The 14,669-nt window shown below is 37.1% G+C and overlaps 1 protein-coding gene across 3 annotated transcripts in view; it reads left to right on the forward strand.

Annotated features, from left to right (window-relative positions):
- The window catches only part of ppp6r3 (protein phosphatase 6, regulatory subunit 3), a 137,715-nt gene that overhangs the window by 85,754 nt on the left and 37,292 nt on the right, over nt 1-14,669 (forward strand). The window contains exons 15-16 of one of the 3 annotated variants that reach the window (XM_059975923.1): nt 2,136-2,233; nt 14,519-14,573. In XM_059975923.1, the coding sequence (XP_059831906.1) occupies nt 2,136-2,233; nt 14,519-14,573 (153 nt within the window). The remainder of the gene's footprint in view (nt 1-2,135; nt 2,234-14,518; nt 14,574-14,669) is intronic. The other 2 variants (XM_059975924.1, XM_059975925.1) reach the window with 2 other exon arrangements.

Below are 14,669 nucleotides of genomic sequence, written 5' to 3' on the forward strand. Positions count from 1 at the left end.
ATTAGGGGATCAAAGTTGGAGAGGGTCAGTAGCTTTACATTCCATAGGATTATCATATCAGAGGATCTGTTCTGGGACCAGCATGCAATTGCCATCACAAAGAAAGCATGACAACACCTCTATCTTTCCATAAAAGTTTATGTGGATTCGGCAGATCACCAAAACCTTTGACAAACTTCTGTAGATACATGGTGGAGTGTATCCTAATTGGTTGATTGGTATTTTGATGCAATATCACAATGTCCAAGAATGGAAGTCTGCAAAAAGTGGTAGATACAGCCCAGTCCATCACAGGCAAAGTCCTTTCCACCATGGAGCACATTTACATGGAGCACTGCCATAAGAAAGCAGCATACGTCAAGGATCTCCACCATTCTCTCTTCTTGCTACTACTGTCGGCAGGAGGTACAGAAGCCTCAAGTCCAACACCACATTCAGGAACAGTTATTACTTTATAACCATCAGGTTGCTGAACCAGGATGGGTAACAGCTCACCACAACGCTGAACTGATTCAACAACCTGCAGATTCAATTTCAAGGACTTTTTACAAATTATGTTCTCGGTAGCATTTTTTTTTATTGACACAATTTGTCTTTTGCACATTGGTTGTCTTTCAGTCTTTGTTTAAGTATTGTTTTCCATAATTTCTATGTATCTTTATTTTCCTGTAAATGCCTGCAAGAAAATTAATTTCAAGGTAGTACAGTATATGGTAACATATGTACTTTTGATATTAATTTTTATTTTGACTTAGACTTTGAGGAATGTTGTCATTGAAATTAATAAAATACTGCAAAGGCTTGACATGATGGATGTGGAAAAGATATTACCCCTTCTTAAGGACTGTTGGATTTCTGCTGTTTTAAAATTTGTTAACTGAAGGGAGCACCAATTGAACAAGATTAACAGATTTGTTTATTCAAACATCCTCACATTGTTCTTGTGGGGAATTGATGACAAGATCTGTTGTTATTTACGACCCTGGGGTCACAAATTGATTAAAAGATTCTTTTTTGAAATGCTGTTTATTCTTAAGATCTAAGATATAGTTGCTGCTAAAGCACATGAATGTGAATATATTTAGTTTCTCTCCCCCCTTGCTAATTTTTGGTGCTAAATCATAGTCTTTTCTCCTCTTTGATCTCTAAATTGACTACTAAGACAGCAGTGAGAATCCAACCTGATTTATTTAATTTTGGATGTATTAGGTTTGCATTGCTAAGGATCAAGTTTGTGGTGCACACAGGGATGAGAATCAGTAGAGCAGACTTTATATTCATTTCTGCTTCAGATTCAGCTGGAACGGAAGCCAGAATCATAATTGCACAGTCGAATGAAGGGAACTATTTGTTTCTGAACTCCTATTTAGTGTGTGCTTCTGGAAAGTGAAAAAGATGAAAATATACCTAAATGTCTGTAGGGGCCCACCAGTGTTTGGATTTTTTACCTGCATTGATTTATGTGAGATATTACCTTGAGAAGTGGAAAGTGAGGAACATTTTTTTTTGTTTGAAAATTGATAGAAACATAGAAAACCTACAGCACAATACAGGCCCTTTGGCCCACAATGCTGTGCCGAACATGTACTTACTTTAGAAATTACCTAGGGTTACCCATAGCCTTCTATTTTTCTAAGCTCCATGTCATCTATCCAGGAGACTCTTAAAAGACCCAATTTTATCTGCCTCCACTACAGTTGCCAGCAGCCCATTCCACCCACTCACCACTCTGCATAAAAAAAACTTACCCCTGACATTCCCCTGTACCTACTTCCAAGCACCTTAAAACTATGCCCTCTTGTGTTAGCCATTTCAGCCCTGGGAAAAAGTCTCTGACTATCCACACGATCAGTGCTTTTTGTCATCTTATACACCTCTATCAGGTCACCTCTCATCTTCCTCCATCCCTCCAGGGAGAAAAGGCCAAGTTCACTCAACCTATTCTCGTAAGACATGCAATTTTAGCAATTTTTGATGTTACTTTATATTTCTTACATTTACAGCTATAGGGATTTTCTATAACAACCTGTTTGAAAACACTTATTACTTAAATGTTTGGGTCCCCAATTAAGTGCATTTCGTTATGTGATGGAGTATCAAGATTATATCCCTATCATTGGTCCTGCGTTTGCCAGGCCTTTTCTGATTATCAGATGCAACAAATGACGTCCAATTTTATTGACCAGTTCGGCTTCAACGATGAGGAGTTTGCTGATCAGGAAGACATGGTGAAGTAAGTATGCTTTGCTTGATTCTGGTGTACGTAGCTTGATTTGGGTGACTAGCTATGAATCTTTCTAGTAGCATAAAATTATTTTCAAATGAAAAATTGAGGTGAGATTGGGGTCTATTTATATTTTCCCTCTTATATTGTCTGTAAATTGATCCTCTATTTGGAATATTGGATTTCTACTATTTTAAACTGCTTTGGTATTTTGGGTTCTTGTTCTTTGGAACTCATGTTCTCTTCTGCCAAGCATGTATTGTAGAATTGATTTATTTTAATCTGTGTATGAAAATTTCAGTTTTGGTTCTCAGCTAATTATTTGTTTAATAAAGTAACAGGATTACAGTACAGGGATGTCCAACATTTTGGAGTTGCCAACTTGATACGAGTATCCAAACCTGTAACAAGGCTGCAATGATAATATATTAACATATAAATATATATAAAAATATATAAAAATGAGCCCCTACCCCCCCCCCACCAACTTAAGACCCATTTTGTTTTTATTTTCCTAGTTGCAAGAAGTAAACCTTTTCATACTATTACACATCTCAGCCAAAGTTTGGAAACTTGAAATCTTTAATACTCGCTTTTTTTACATAGTCAGGCCTGATGGATTATTTAAAAGTCCATGGGTTTAAAAAATAAGTGTATTCCTTAACAGGTGGAATATCTGAAGCTGAAAGTAAAGACATCTTTCACAAAAAAAGTAGAATTAGAGGTGGTTTTGCAGGCCGCTAAAATTGCTCTGCATGTTGGATGTCCCTGTTGTGTGCTAAATGAAATCATTTTGATCAACATTATTAAGAAAGTTTTAAATTTGGTGTATGATTGTCCTGAAGTTGTGTTACAGTTACTTAAAATGGAAGTTGTGTTCAGTGCACTTACATGATTATCTAACCATGGAGCTCTTTTTATTAATTATATCAATTTTGCATTCTCCATTCTGGGCTATCAGTTTTATGCACCGTGGTAGTGTAGCAGCGCAACATTATTACAGCTTGGGGCCTTGGAGTTCAGAGTTCAATTTCAACATTCTCTGTAAGGAGTTTGTACATCCTTCTTGTGTGGGTTTTTTACTGGCTTCTCCAACTTCCTCCTGCAGTCCAAATACCAGTTTGTAGGTTAATTGGTCATTTATAATATGTCATGTCATTGGGCTACAGTTAAATAGATGGGCTGCTGGGCAGGCTTGCTCATTGGGCCCAAAGAGCCTTTTCTGTGCTGTATCTCTAAATCAATAATCAATCAATCATACCAATGTCAACAGCACTTCTCTGTTAACCAATTTAGAATTGTTTTAATTGTGTTCAGGCTGAATTCACTGCATTTTTAGACTGGTAATTTTGAAAGTTTTTTTGGGTTTAGGAAATTATTGTAAATTTTTGGCTTGTTTTGATTAAGTTATGTTAGTATTTTGTTAAGGTATCCTCATGAGGAAGCAGCTTCAGTTAGATCTAATAATATATGCTGATTAAAGCTAATTCATACTATTGTATTTACTGATCATTAGTTATTTCTCAAAATATCTGTTGTCTTTATCAGAAGCTGTATAACTAAGTAAATGGTGAAGATACAATTGTCTTCTTCCTACTGTTGGAAAAAGCCTGTTGGTATTTAAACAGTGCTCTTTTAAATTAAATATCAAAGCATCATGTCTGCTGATAAACCATCCACAATTGAATTATCTGTTTTAGGTGGATGAGCAGAAAAGGTGAAAATTCAGTTTTGTACTGATTTAATATCAGAATCATGGTCTTCGGTCAACTTACAAGGCACTTTCACTTTTCTGTCGGTGTGCGACTGTGTCATGTTTGCTGATTATAAATTCAGTATGTTATTTTTTATAGCAAATACATTTTTTTAAGTTTGTGTTACTTTACATTAAGTTTGCATTTAATGGTTGCCTATCATGTATTCGATATATACCAGTGCATTTCTCTTTCATTTCCTTGTTCGGTGACGGGAAGTCACAGCTGATGTTCATCATCATCTTTTGCAGCATCTTGGTTTCAAACTGCCCTTTGGACTACAACTTCACTCCACTATTATATTTGCATTGATGTTAAATATGTGCTGATATTTAACTCAGCTTTAGTACTTTCCCACACCAAGCACTGATCTCAGCCCAAAATGATTTTTGCTACTCTTGAAGATGTTACATCAGTTGCGCAAAATTATTCACGGATTAGTTTCCTCCTTAGAATATTGGAGCCTCAATATATTTTGGAAAATACGAAGATTGGGTTGAGTCATACTGAATGTATATTCATGGTGGGAGTTGGTGGCAGTGGAAAGGAAAGGAGTGATAAATAAGTTGGTGGTATTGCTTATTCTTTGCATAAATTTGAGTTTATTTTACTGAAATCTGCTATTGAAGCGATCCTGCTTCATATTAGTGGCATTAAAATTGTTCCCCATGGATTCTCTTGGCACAGAAAGTCCTCCATCTCTCTGCTGGACAAAGACAATGTATGTGGTCTGTTGTAACTACTGTGAATTTCCTCCCCAACTGACTTTTAAGGAGAGCTTTCACTATTAAAAAGGGGGGAAATCAAATAATTCCATAATAAAATAATGTCAATGATCACTCTTGTCAAAATGACAAGATGTATGTGATCACCAAACCTGCCTTCACTAAGGTTCATGTATCATTTGCAAGAAGTAACCTTTCCTTGTGCTTATTGGTGAAGTACCAGCTTAAATCATAACTTCTAGATAATCCAGAAATAGTTAACTCTTAACAACCATGGACATTGGTGTAGTCAGTCTTACAAAACATTTATTATTATAAGAAACGGCTGTGCTGTTCATGCAGAATAGCTGTTTTGACCCAGCCTTGAGAAACATTGGGTTTGGTTTCAAACTGCCCTTTGGATGACAACTTCACTTTTCTTATTCCATCATATTTGTGCTGGTGGTAATTATTGTCTTTGAAGTTGTTCCTGGTATAGTTTTGGATATTACTGAGATTACTGCCTTTACTGGTGGGAGACTTTACTACATAGGCCAATTTGTAATTTGAATCTTGCTGAATTTTAATTGAATTTCTCAAACAATGGAAAGATGAGGATGATGCTTTAACACAACTGAATTATGCACTGTTTTCTTAAAGCTCTTGTCTGACATGCTGTTCCTGTTGTGTCAGATGTTTGCTGTTCCTGGGACAGATGGAAGCTTCCTAATTCCCAGACTTGTTATGCATTTGGCTTCCACCTTTACCAAGGTTTCTTATACATTTTACTCAGAAGACATCTGAATGGCAGTGGATAATATTTGGAGGTAGTTTTATTTCCATTGCTGGATCTTGGTGATAGTGGAAGTACAGTCTGAGTTTGACATCTTCTCTGGAAAATTGAACCTTGTATCTAAAGGAAATTGTACATTTGAATCAGGAAGGGATATTTTCACTGGATAAAAACAAATGTATTCAGTGGCTGAGACTCTAAATCCTTGTGAAAAGATGTTTCAGCTGCTGGATAATATGTTAACTGGTGAACTATTTCAACATGTACTGTTGATCCTTTCTATGATTCAGGCCTTTAAAGTATAATTTTCTTTTCCCACAGTCATACAGTGCTTCCTGTGAATGAAAGGGTACATCTTGCGTCTTCTGCCCTTGCAGAGGTTTAACGCAGCCCGTCAAACATTTAGCTAATTTGAGGTAAATTCCATATTGCACTTTACGTGGATTTGTCCTACGGTATTTTTTTTCTGTCTGCAGAAAATGGAATATTGCCATATATTCATTTGCTTGAAAGCTAAAATATTTACAAATTCAAATATGAGTCATCATAATTAAGCAAAGAACCTGAAGGATGCTAAGCTGACATCATTTCATTAAACATAGTTTGGATGATTGTTTAAAACCTGTTTTAATATTTTGCTACAAATCTACATCTAAAATTGCTTGGAGAATTATGTTTTGGGAGGTTAGATCTCTACCCAACCGCTTGATATTGTGGATATGTACCACGGAGCCCAAAGGTTTGATGGTTATCCATTTTCATTTGTTTATGCTGCAGTTGTTCTTTTTGGTGAATTTGATTAAACAATTGAAGTAAAATAAAAACAATCTAACATCTGTTGAATCTAACAGACTATACCCCAAACTTCAAAAATAACAAATCTTGTATACTGCATTGATTTTATTTATTAGTAAAACAAGAGCTAAAAAAATCCATTTCAAAACTTAAGCTTCTCATAATTCATTTGGGATAAATCAGCAGATGAGCATATATAAATTCTTCAAGAATACAGCTGATCAAAGTGTATAGTGTCACAGATGAATTATTGAACACTTTTGTTTTGAATCAAAAGCAGTCCTTGCTTCAGAACTTGGCTGGGTATCTTGATTTACTCTCTTCAGCGAAGAAACTCCATTTGTGAAATCTTTGCTCTCCTTTCATACATTAGCTTTCAGATAAACTTTATTAACAAGAGCACTGAAACAAAAATAACAATGAAATTAGCTGAATTTATTTCTATATTTATTCCAGGATGCAAAAAAATAGTACACTATGTAAAAATGCAGAATACCAATGAAGATTTTTATACTTTGCCTGCATCAACTGGAAACCTAAGTATTGCATATTTTTTATGGATGCATCAGTGTCAGATAATATCAACAGCTTGTATTATATCTTCAGGAATTGTTTTTTCTAGAGCTAGTGCTTAGTCAAAGCATTCTTTTCCAAATCGCATCTGTGTTTTACCACTTGTTCCATTAACCTATCCTTAGATCCCTTATCTAATTCAGTGTCATTGCAGTCTCTTTATGCATCTGCTCCTGGTCCTGATAAGTTGAATCTAAATTGTTGTTGACAAAATGACAAACTTGAACAGTAGAGGAGGGGAAAACAGCCCATTGTGTAATATTTAATAATACCAGCTCAAGTGAAGACTACTGGCACTTGAAGTGCATTAAATATTACATAGGAAGGAAACAATACTAACAAGGGGTAAGTCAAGGTGCCTGTGTAGTAAATATTCTTACATTAGAGACAAGAAGGAGACATTAAGCTAATCTTCCAAAAACATGTGGTATGTATCTTGCTAATATGAGATGGGAGCAACATTTGTTCACATGCAGTTTTAATAGAGGAGAGGTAAAAGCTGAACAGATAATCTTCTTAAGGGAACAGAAAATGTCAACGCTCAAGAGAACATCTTTGAGGTAACAGCTGTAGGGAAAGCTACAGTGCCTATAAAAAGTATCCATCCCCCAAAGAAAAAGGTACTATCATGTCAAAGTGGAAAATTTTTCTCTACAAAGTGATCAAAATTAATTGCAGATATAAAACACAAATAACTGATTGCATAAGTCATCATCTCCTTTATTATAATACACCAAATTATCACTGTTGCAGCAAATTGCTTTTAGAAGCCATGTAATTAGTTAAATGGAGATTACCTGTGTGCAGTCAAGGTGTTTCAATTGCTTGTAGTAAAAATACACCTGTATCTGGAAGGTCCAACTGCTGGTGAGTCAGTATCCTGGAAAAAAAACTACATGAAGACAAAAGAACACTCCAAGCAACTCTGCAAAAAGTGTATTGAAAAGTACAAGGAGATGGATACAAGAAAATTTCCAAGTGACTGAATATCCCTTGGAGTACAGTTAAGTCAATCATCAAGAAGTGGAAAGAACATGGCACAGCTATAAATCTACCTAGAGCAGGTCATCCTCAAAAACTGAGTGACTGTGCAAGGAGGGGACTAGTGAGGGAGGCCACCAAGAGACCGATGACAATTCTGGCGGAGTTATAAGCTTCAGTGGCCGAGAGAGGAGAGAGTGGCATACAATTGTTGCCCAGGTGCTTCACCAGTTGAAGCTTTTTGGGAGAGTGGCAAAGATAAAGCTGTTGAGAAAGGTTCTATGGTCTGATTAAATCAAAATTGAGCTTGCTGGCTATCAAATTAAACGTGCACATAATCAAAAACACACTATCCCTAACATTAAACATGGTGATGGTTGCATCATGCGATGGGGATGCTTCACTGCAGCAGTCTCTGGAAGACTTGTGAAGGTAGAGGATAAAATTAATGCAGCAAAATACAGGGAAATCCTGGAGGAAAACCTGATGCAGTTTGCAAGAGAACTTTAACTTGGGAGATTTGTTTTCCAGCAAGACAATGGCCCCAAGCACAAAGCCAAAGCTGCACAGGAATGGCTTAAAAGCAACAAAATTAATGTCCTGGAGTGGCCAAGTCAAGAGTTCAGACCTTAATCTAATTGAGATTTGAAAGGGCTGTTCACTCACTATTCCTATGCCATCTGATAGAGCTTGAGCAATTTTTTATAAAGAAGAAAGATGATATCAGAGATAAGTTCTTCACACAGAGTGGTGGGTTTATGGAATGCACTGCCAGCAAAGGTGGTAGAGGCAGATACAATAGCGTCTGTAAGAGACTCTTAGATAGGTACATGGAGCTTAGAAAAATAGAGGGCTATGTGGTAGGGAAATTGTAGGCAGCTTCTAGAGTAGGTTAGATGTTTGGCACAACATTATGGACCAGCGGGCCTGTAATGTGCTGTAGATTCTCTATGTTCTAAGAATGGGGGAAAATTGCAGTGTCCAGATGTGCAAAGCTGACCAAGAGCTATCCAAGCAACATACACAAAATGCTGGTGGAACACAGTAGGCCAGGCAGCATCTATAGGGAGAAGTGCTGTCCACGTTTCAGGCTGAGACCCTTCGTCAGGACAATACACACAGACATGAGGCTGTAATTGCTGCCAAAGGTACATCTACTAAATACTGACTTGAAGAGGGTGAGTAATTATGCAATCAATTATTTTGTGTTAATAAAAATAAATTTAGACTAATTTGTAGAAATCTGTTTTCACTTTGACAAATGAGTCTCTTCTGTTGATCAGTATCAAAAAAGCCAAATTAAATGCACTGAATTCAATATTGTAAAACAAGATAATTCCCGGGGGGTGGGGGGGGGGGAGGCGGCAAATTCTTTTTATAGGGACTGCAGGTCATGTCAAAGACTCTTGGGGTCTTAGCAGGTCAAACAGAGATACTGTTTCAAATGTAGGTATTTTCAGGTTTTTTTTTGCTTTTATTTCCAATTTCCTGCATCTGACTGACCTTAATTTTCAACCTCCTCCAGAAAATGATCTGATCATTTTATTGTCATGATGAAAGGAGCTTGCTTTTATTTTACTGGGGAGTCTATTTTAAATCACAGCATCTAGGTTTCCAGAAATCTCATGGTTGAATGCATATGTGAAGAATTGAACATGATGTAAATGCCTCTGTGGTGTTGCTTCTGGTTCGAGAGGAATGGAAAAGTTTGCTTCTGGGTCAATCCAACTGTGTACCCCCTCTCTCTCACTGCATCCAAAATCAGATTGCTTGAGGTTTTATTTCCTGTACCCATCTTCCCTCCTCCATGCCTTCTGTCCTCCTACAATCTCACTCCTGTCAGCCTATATTTGTTGTCTTTGGAATCCTGAATCTTGCTGCCATCTATGAGGATCTTCAGTAAGTCAGTCCAGCCGCCAGGGAGTGAGTTGTAGTATCAGCATTCATTGAGTGGCTTGAAGATCTGAGCTGAAAATCTGTATTGTCTTTGCCATTAGGAGCAAAGCTGCGACTAGTCTTTTCATTGCAACACTCTGGAGGAACCCAACAAGTCAGGCACCATCTATTGAGAGCAATAAACAACATTTCAGGCTGAGACCCTTCAGCATGACTTGGAAAAAAAGAGGGCAGAAGCCAGAATAAAAAGGTGGGAGGTAGGGAAGAACCATAAGCTGGTGGATGACAGGTAAATTGAATTGAGGAGGAAAGGTAGGAAGGTGGAAGCAGGTGGGGGAAGAAGGGAAATGGTATGAGAAGCTGCAAGGTGACTATTGGAAGAGACAGAGGATTGTCCTCTTTCTTTCCAGTCCTGATGAATGGTCTTTGCCTGGAAAATGGACCGTTCATTTTCCTCCATACATGCTGCTCCTTGACTTCCTAATTCCTCGAGGTTTTGTGTGTGTTGTTCCAGATTTGTAGCAACTGCCATCTCTTGTGTGTCTAGTTTTTTCACAGAATATAAGAGAAGAAAATTGAAGTGATCTGTTAGATCCAAATTTAATATTAGTTTTTGAGGCTGGAGAAATTTTTTAAAAAATAGACTGTTATGATAGTGGAAGAGACCTTGTGCAGTGGAGGAGAGGGCAAGGGAAGAAGTATTGGTATAACTTGATAGAAAAGTAGTTAGATTTGACAAAAGGGTAAAAGGGATGGAAGATGAAGGTCTTTTTATTAAGGGAGATGCCCCAGATTTAATCTATTGTGTGGAAACTGATTTGTACCTATCATAATAGACACTGGCTGTTCAGGTATGTGGATTTGTACAAGCCATGTCACAGAAGTATGTTTTTGACCAATTTTGCCAAGAGTACATTTGCAATTTTATTCTATCACACTACCTCAAACAAAATTCTCTGCTTATTCCCACTGTATATCAGCCATTTGTGTTCTAGAATTGTCGTGAATCTGATGGAGTTGTTAGATTTTCATGTTTTCACTATTCTACATTTATGTTGTTTTGACAATACACTGAGCATAGACTCCAACTTCCTACACAGATTCCTGATTTATACTCAATTGTCAGACTCCTTCAAGAGGAACTCCTATAGAATCATTGATTTATAGAGCACAGAAATAGCCCTTCAGCCCAGCTGGCTCATGACAATCAAGATTGCTCTTCCAATTAATCTCATTTGGCCTATCACCTTCTAAACTTTTCCAATCCATGTACCTGTCTACATGTCTTTTCAAATAAATTGCCTCTCAAGTGCCTATTAAATCTTGCCCCTTTCACTGTAAACCTATGCTTCTCTAGTTTTTTGATTCCACAAACATTGGGAATAATATTGATTTCATTCTTCCTATCTATGTCCCTCGTAATTATGTATGCCTCTATAAGAAAATATTCTCATCCTCTGTGTTCTAAGAAATAGTCTTAGCTGTCCAGCCTTTCCCTATAACCTATTCTTTCAAGTCTCGACAGCAATGTTGTAAATCTTATCTGCATCCTTTCCTATAGCAGGGTGACCAAAACTGAACACAATATTTCAAGCTTGACCTTAACAATGTCCTGTACAACTGCACCATGACATCCCAACGTCTAAACTCAGTGCCCTGATTGCTGAAGGCCTTCTAATTATCAAGAGACACCTTCACCATACTGCCAACCTGTGAATCCACTTTCAGCTAATGAAACTTATGCAATTTCCACTTCTTATGGGGGAAGAATGGTTTGCTAACTGATATCTAACATCATCCAAGAAATGAATTTCAATTCATTGCACCTTCACAGTAGCAGGCTTTTTCTTTTATTCTAAGAAAAGTCATTTCTTTTAGGACCAAAAGGGTTGTTATAGGAAAACTATTAACAAGAATCAGAAACCATTTAAGCAGTGGGTAGGGCAAAGAGGGAATGCTTTCTCTAGAATCGGCTACAAATCCTTTCTCTGTTCACTAATTAGCTGTGTTAGGCTATGTCCATACTAGACTGGATAAATCCGTAACCGAAGCTTTTTCTCTTCGTTTTGACCCTCCGTCCACACTGAAATAGTGTTCTCCTCCCCTGAAAACGGAACTTTTCTAAAACGCCCTCCAGAGTGTGTAAATTTGAAAACGCTGCTTGGGCAAGAGTAGTGTGGATGGGTAACCGGAGATTTCTAGAAACGCTGTCATGACGTGCCAGAACTGATGACAGCATTTCATTTTTTTCCTGAACGCAATCCCCCATGCAACCTAGCACTTCCAGAACAGACAGCAACAAAACTGAAGCCAGAAGAGTTAGAAATGTACTCACCAAATACTTTGACTCATAACTTATTGAATAAATAAGTATACTCACTTTGCCCTGTTTTCTGTCCTTGCTTGTATGAAGGTGGTTTACCTATTTATGCAAGTACTTCTCTGACAATAGAATGTAACATTGTATGGAAATACAAGATAACACTGATGCAGACATGTTTTATACACTTAACAAGGTGCTTTATTAATGCAACAGAGTTGGTCAGTTTTTCAATGTTCGTCATCTGCCAGGTCATACTGTCCGTGAACTCACTGTCGGTTGTCTCCATATGCTCCAGTATTTGTTTTTTTTTAAGTTTTAAGTCCTCCTGCGCGAGAGCCAACAGCTATCTGTTGTTTGGCAATTAAGTTTTTCTAGTTTGTAACTGCACAGGCACGCACCAAGTCTTTCATGGTGAGACTTGACACCAAACATGTCGTTGGTTTTCTGTAGATGTCTGTCCTGCGCATGCCCAGTAGGAGGAGATTCGCCCAAATACCCAGTTGAATGTAGACGGAGGTATTTTCAAAAACGCCTGGTGTGGATGGCTGTTTTTCCGTGAAACCGGCATTTTCAAAATTATCTGGTCTTGTGTGGATGTAGCCTTAGTTTCAGATCACTTGTTGTATCTCTGACCTGGAAGGATGCCACAGTTTCTTCCAGGTCCTTTTGTGAATAGTATGGCTTTTGATGGGGATGAACTTGTAAAGATAGGGTTTTCAGCAAGTCAGACAACATCTATGGAGGGCAATAAACATTTGACATTTTGAGCTGAGATCCTTCACAGTCCTGATGAAGAGTCTTGGCCTGAAACATCGACTGTTTATTCCCCTCTGTAGATGCTGCCTGACTTGCTAAGATCCTTAAATAGTTTTTTGTGTGTTACATCTGTAGGATTTCCTGTATTTAGGGTATCATCTTCAGTGATGGATCACTTTCACAATAGAAATGCTTATTTAACTAATGTGAATAAATTAAGTCTTTTCCACTACTGTAAAATTATTTATTGAGGCTTTCTTGTTTTGGTACCAACATTAGTTTGCAATCACAGCTTGATCTTCATTAGAGTTCATCAGTCAATGTAATCCCTCAGCTAGAGTTAATGGAAAAATATCTTTAAAATGCATGTTTTATCTTATGTGTTGCATATTTGACTCTAAAGATACCATTACATTTACATTTGGATTGAACTATATTTACTATTGACTGAAAATTTCATGTTAGAACAGGAATGTATATATACAGAGAGTTCTGATTAATGATTAGACATTGGCACTAATCAAATACTAATGTCCCTATTGAGGAATGCTTTGCCAGGTGAACTACAAATATCTTGTATGCTGGCAAGTTGACAATGGGAATGAACAAACAGCAGTTTTACTCTTTTGTTTCAGCCTCTGTGGTAACTAGGCCAATTCAATGATAGCAACATTTAAAACACATAAACAGGCAGAAGGTGAATGGAATTAGTTTAAATTGGCATCATGGTCAGCACAGACATGGGTCCTAGGGCCTGTTGCTTGTGTGGAGTAGTTCTTTTCTAAAGAATATAAATTCTCATGAGCCCTTGAGATGCCTCATAATCGAGCTATTTCTTTGCTGCTGTAACACAGACCTCAGGCATGTGGGATATTGTGTAGCTTCCTTTAGACTGCCTGTTTTCTTTGAGTGCAACCTATCCTTTGAATGAGTTGTTGGCATTCTACACCACCATTTTTGACTGGGAGCATTATCACCTTCAGTTTGTGGTTGCATGTTATCTTCAGTTCTCATCATCTTCATTTTGGATATGACTACAGATGCTTAAAAATATTAGCACTATCTACATGGAGGTATTACATAAGAATAAGTTGGACAATAGATTACTTCTGAAAAGAACTTGCTTTTGGTCTGTTAGCAGGCCTTGAGAATAGCCTCTGAAAAGAACTTGGGTTTACTGTGCCGTCTAACTTTGCTTTGAGAATGGAAAAGAGGAAATATCTACAAATCATAAAATCTTGGTCCAACTTTATACATATGACATACTGACTTGTGGACAGGAAGCCTTTCCTACTTTATCATATTTTTAGGCAAACTATATCTTCTTAAAGATGGTAATACACACGGTAGGTAATTTATTTAGGTAATTTGACCCATTGATTTATGAAAATAGCAGTTACAACATTTTTCTAAGCTTTTGGTGTGCTGCTGAGATTTGGTATGTGCTGGTAAGTCATTTACTTGATGGTTTTCTCTGCTTAATACATAAAGCAAGTAGTAGTGAATTTTTGCTGTATAACATGTGGAGTTAACATGAAAAGAATTTTGTTTTTCTTAAAATAATTCATACACTTGGAAGATTTATGTTTGAGGGCTCTTCATATTGATTCTTATAATCAGAATGCATTATTTATATTCTCTATAAAATTAGCTCACGTTGTTTGAAGTCATTTTTACTACCATTTTGTAATCCTAGCCAACATTTTGAATCATTTGCAGTGTCCCCTTTGAGCGAATTGGTGATATCAACTTTTCATTGAATACAAATGAGAGTGTAAGTATGTTGTTTTTGTCCAGTGGCGATCAGGGGGAGGTATGTTAAGAATGGTCATTTAATTATAAAATGGGTTAAATGAAGTTAAATCCATCA

This window comes from Hypanus sabinus, chromosome 7 (assembly GCF_030144855.1).
Source record: "Hypanus sabinus isolate sHypSab1 chromosome 7, sHypSab1.hap1, whole genome shotgun sequence".
In the NCBI taxonomy this organism is placed as follows: domain Eukaryota; kingdom Metazoa; phylum Chordata; class Chondrichthyes; order Myliobatiformes; family Dasyatidae; genus Hypanus; species Hypanus sabinus.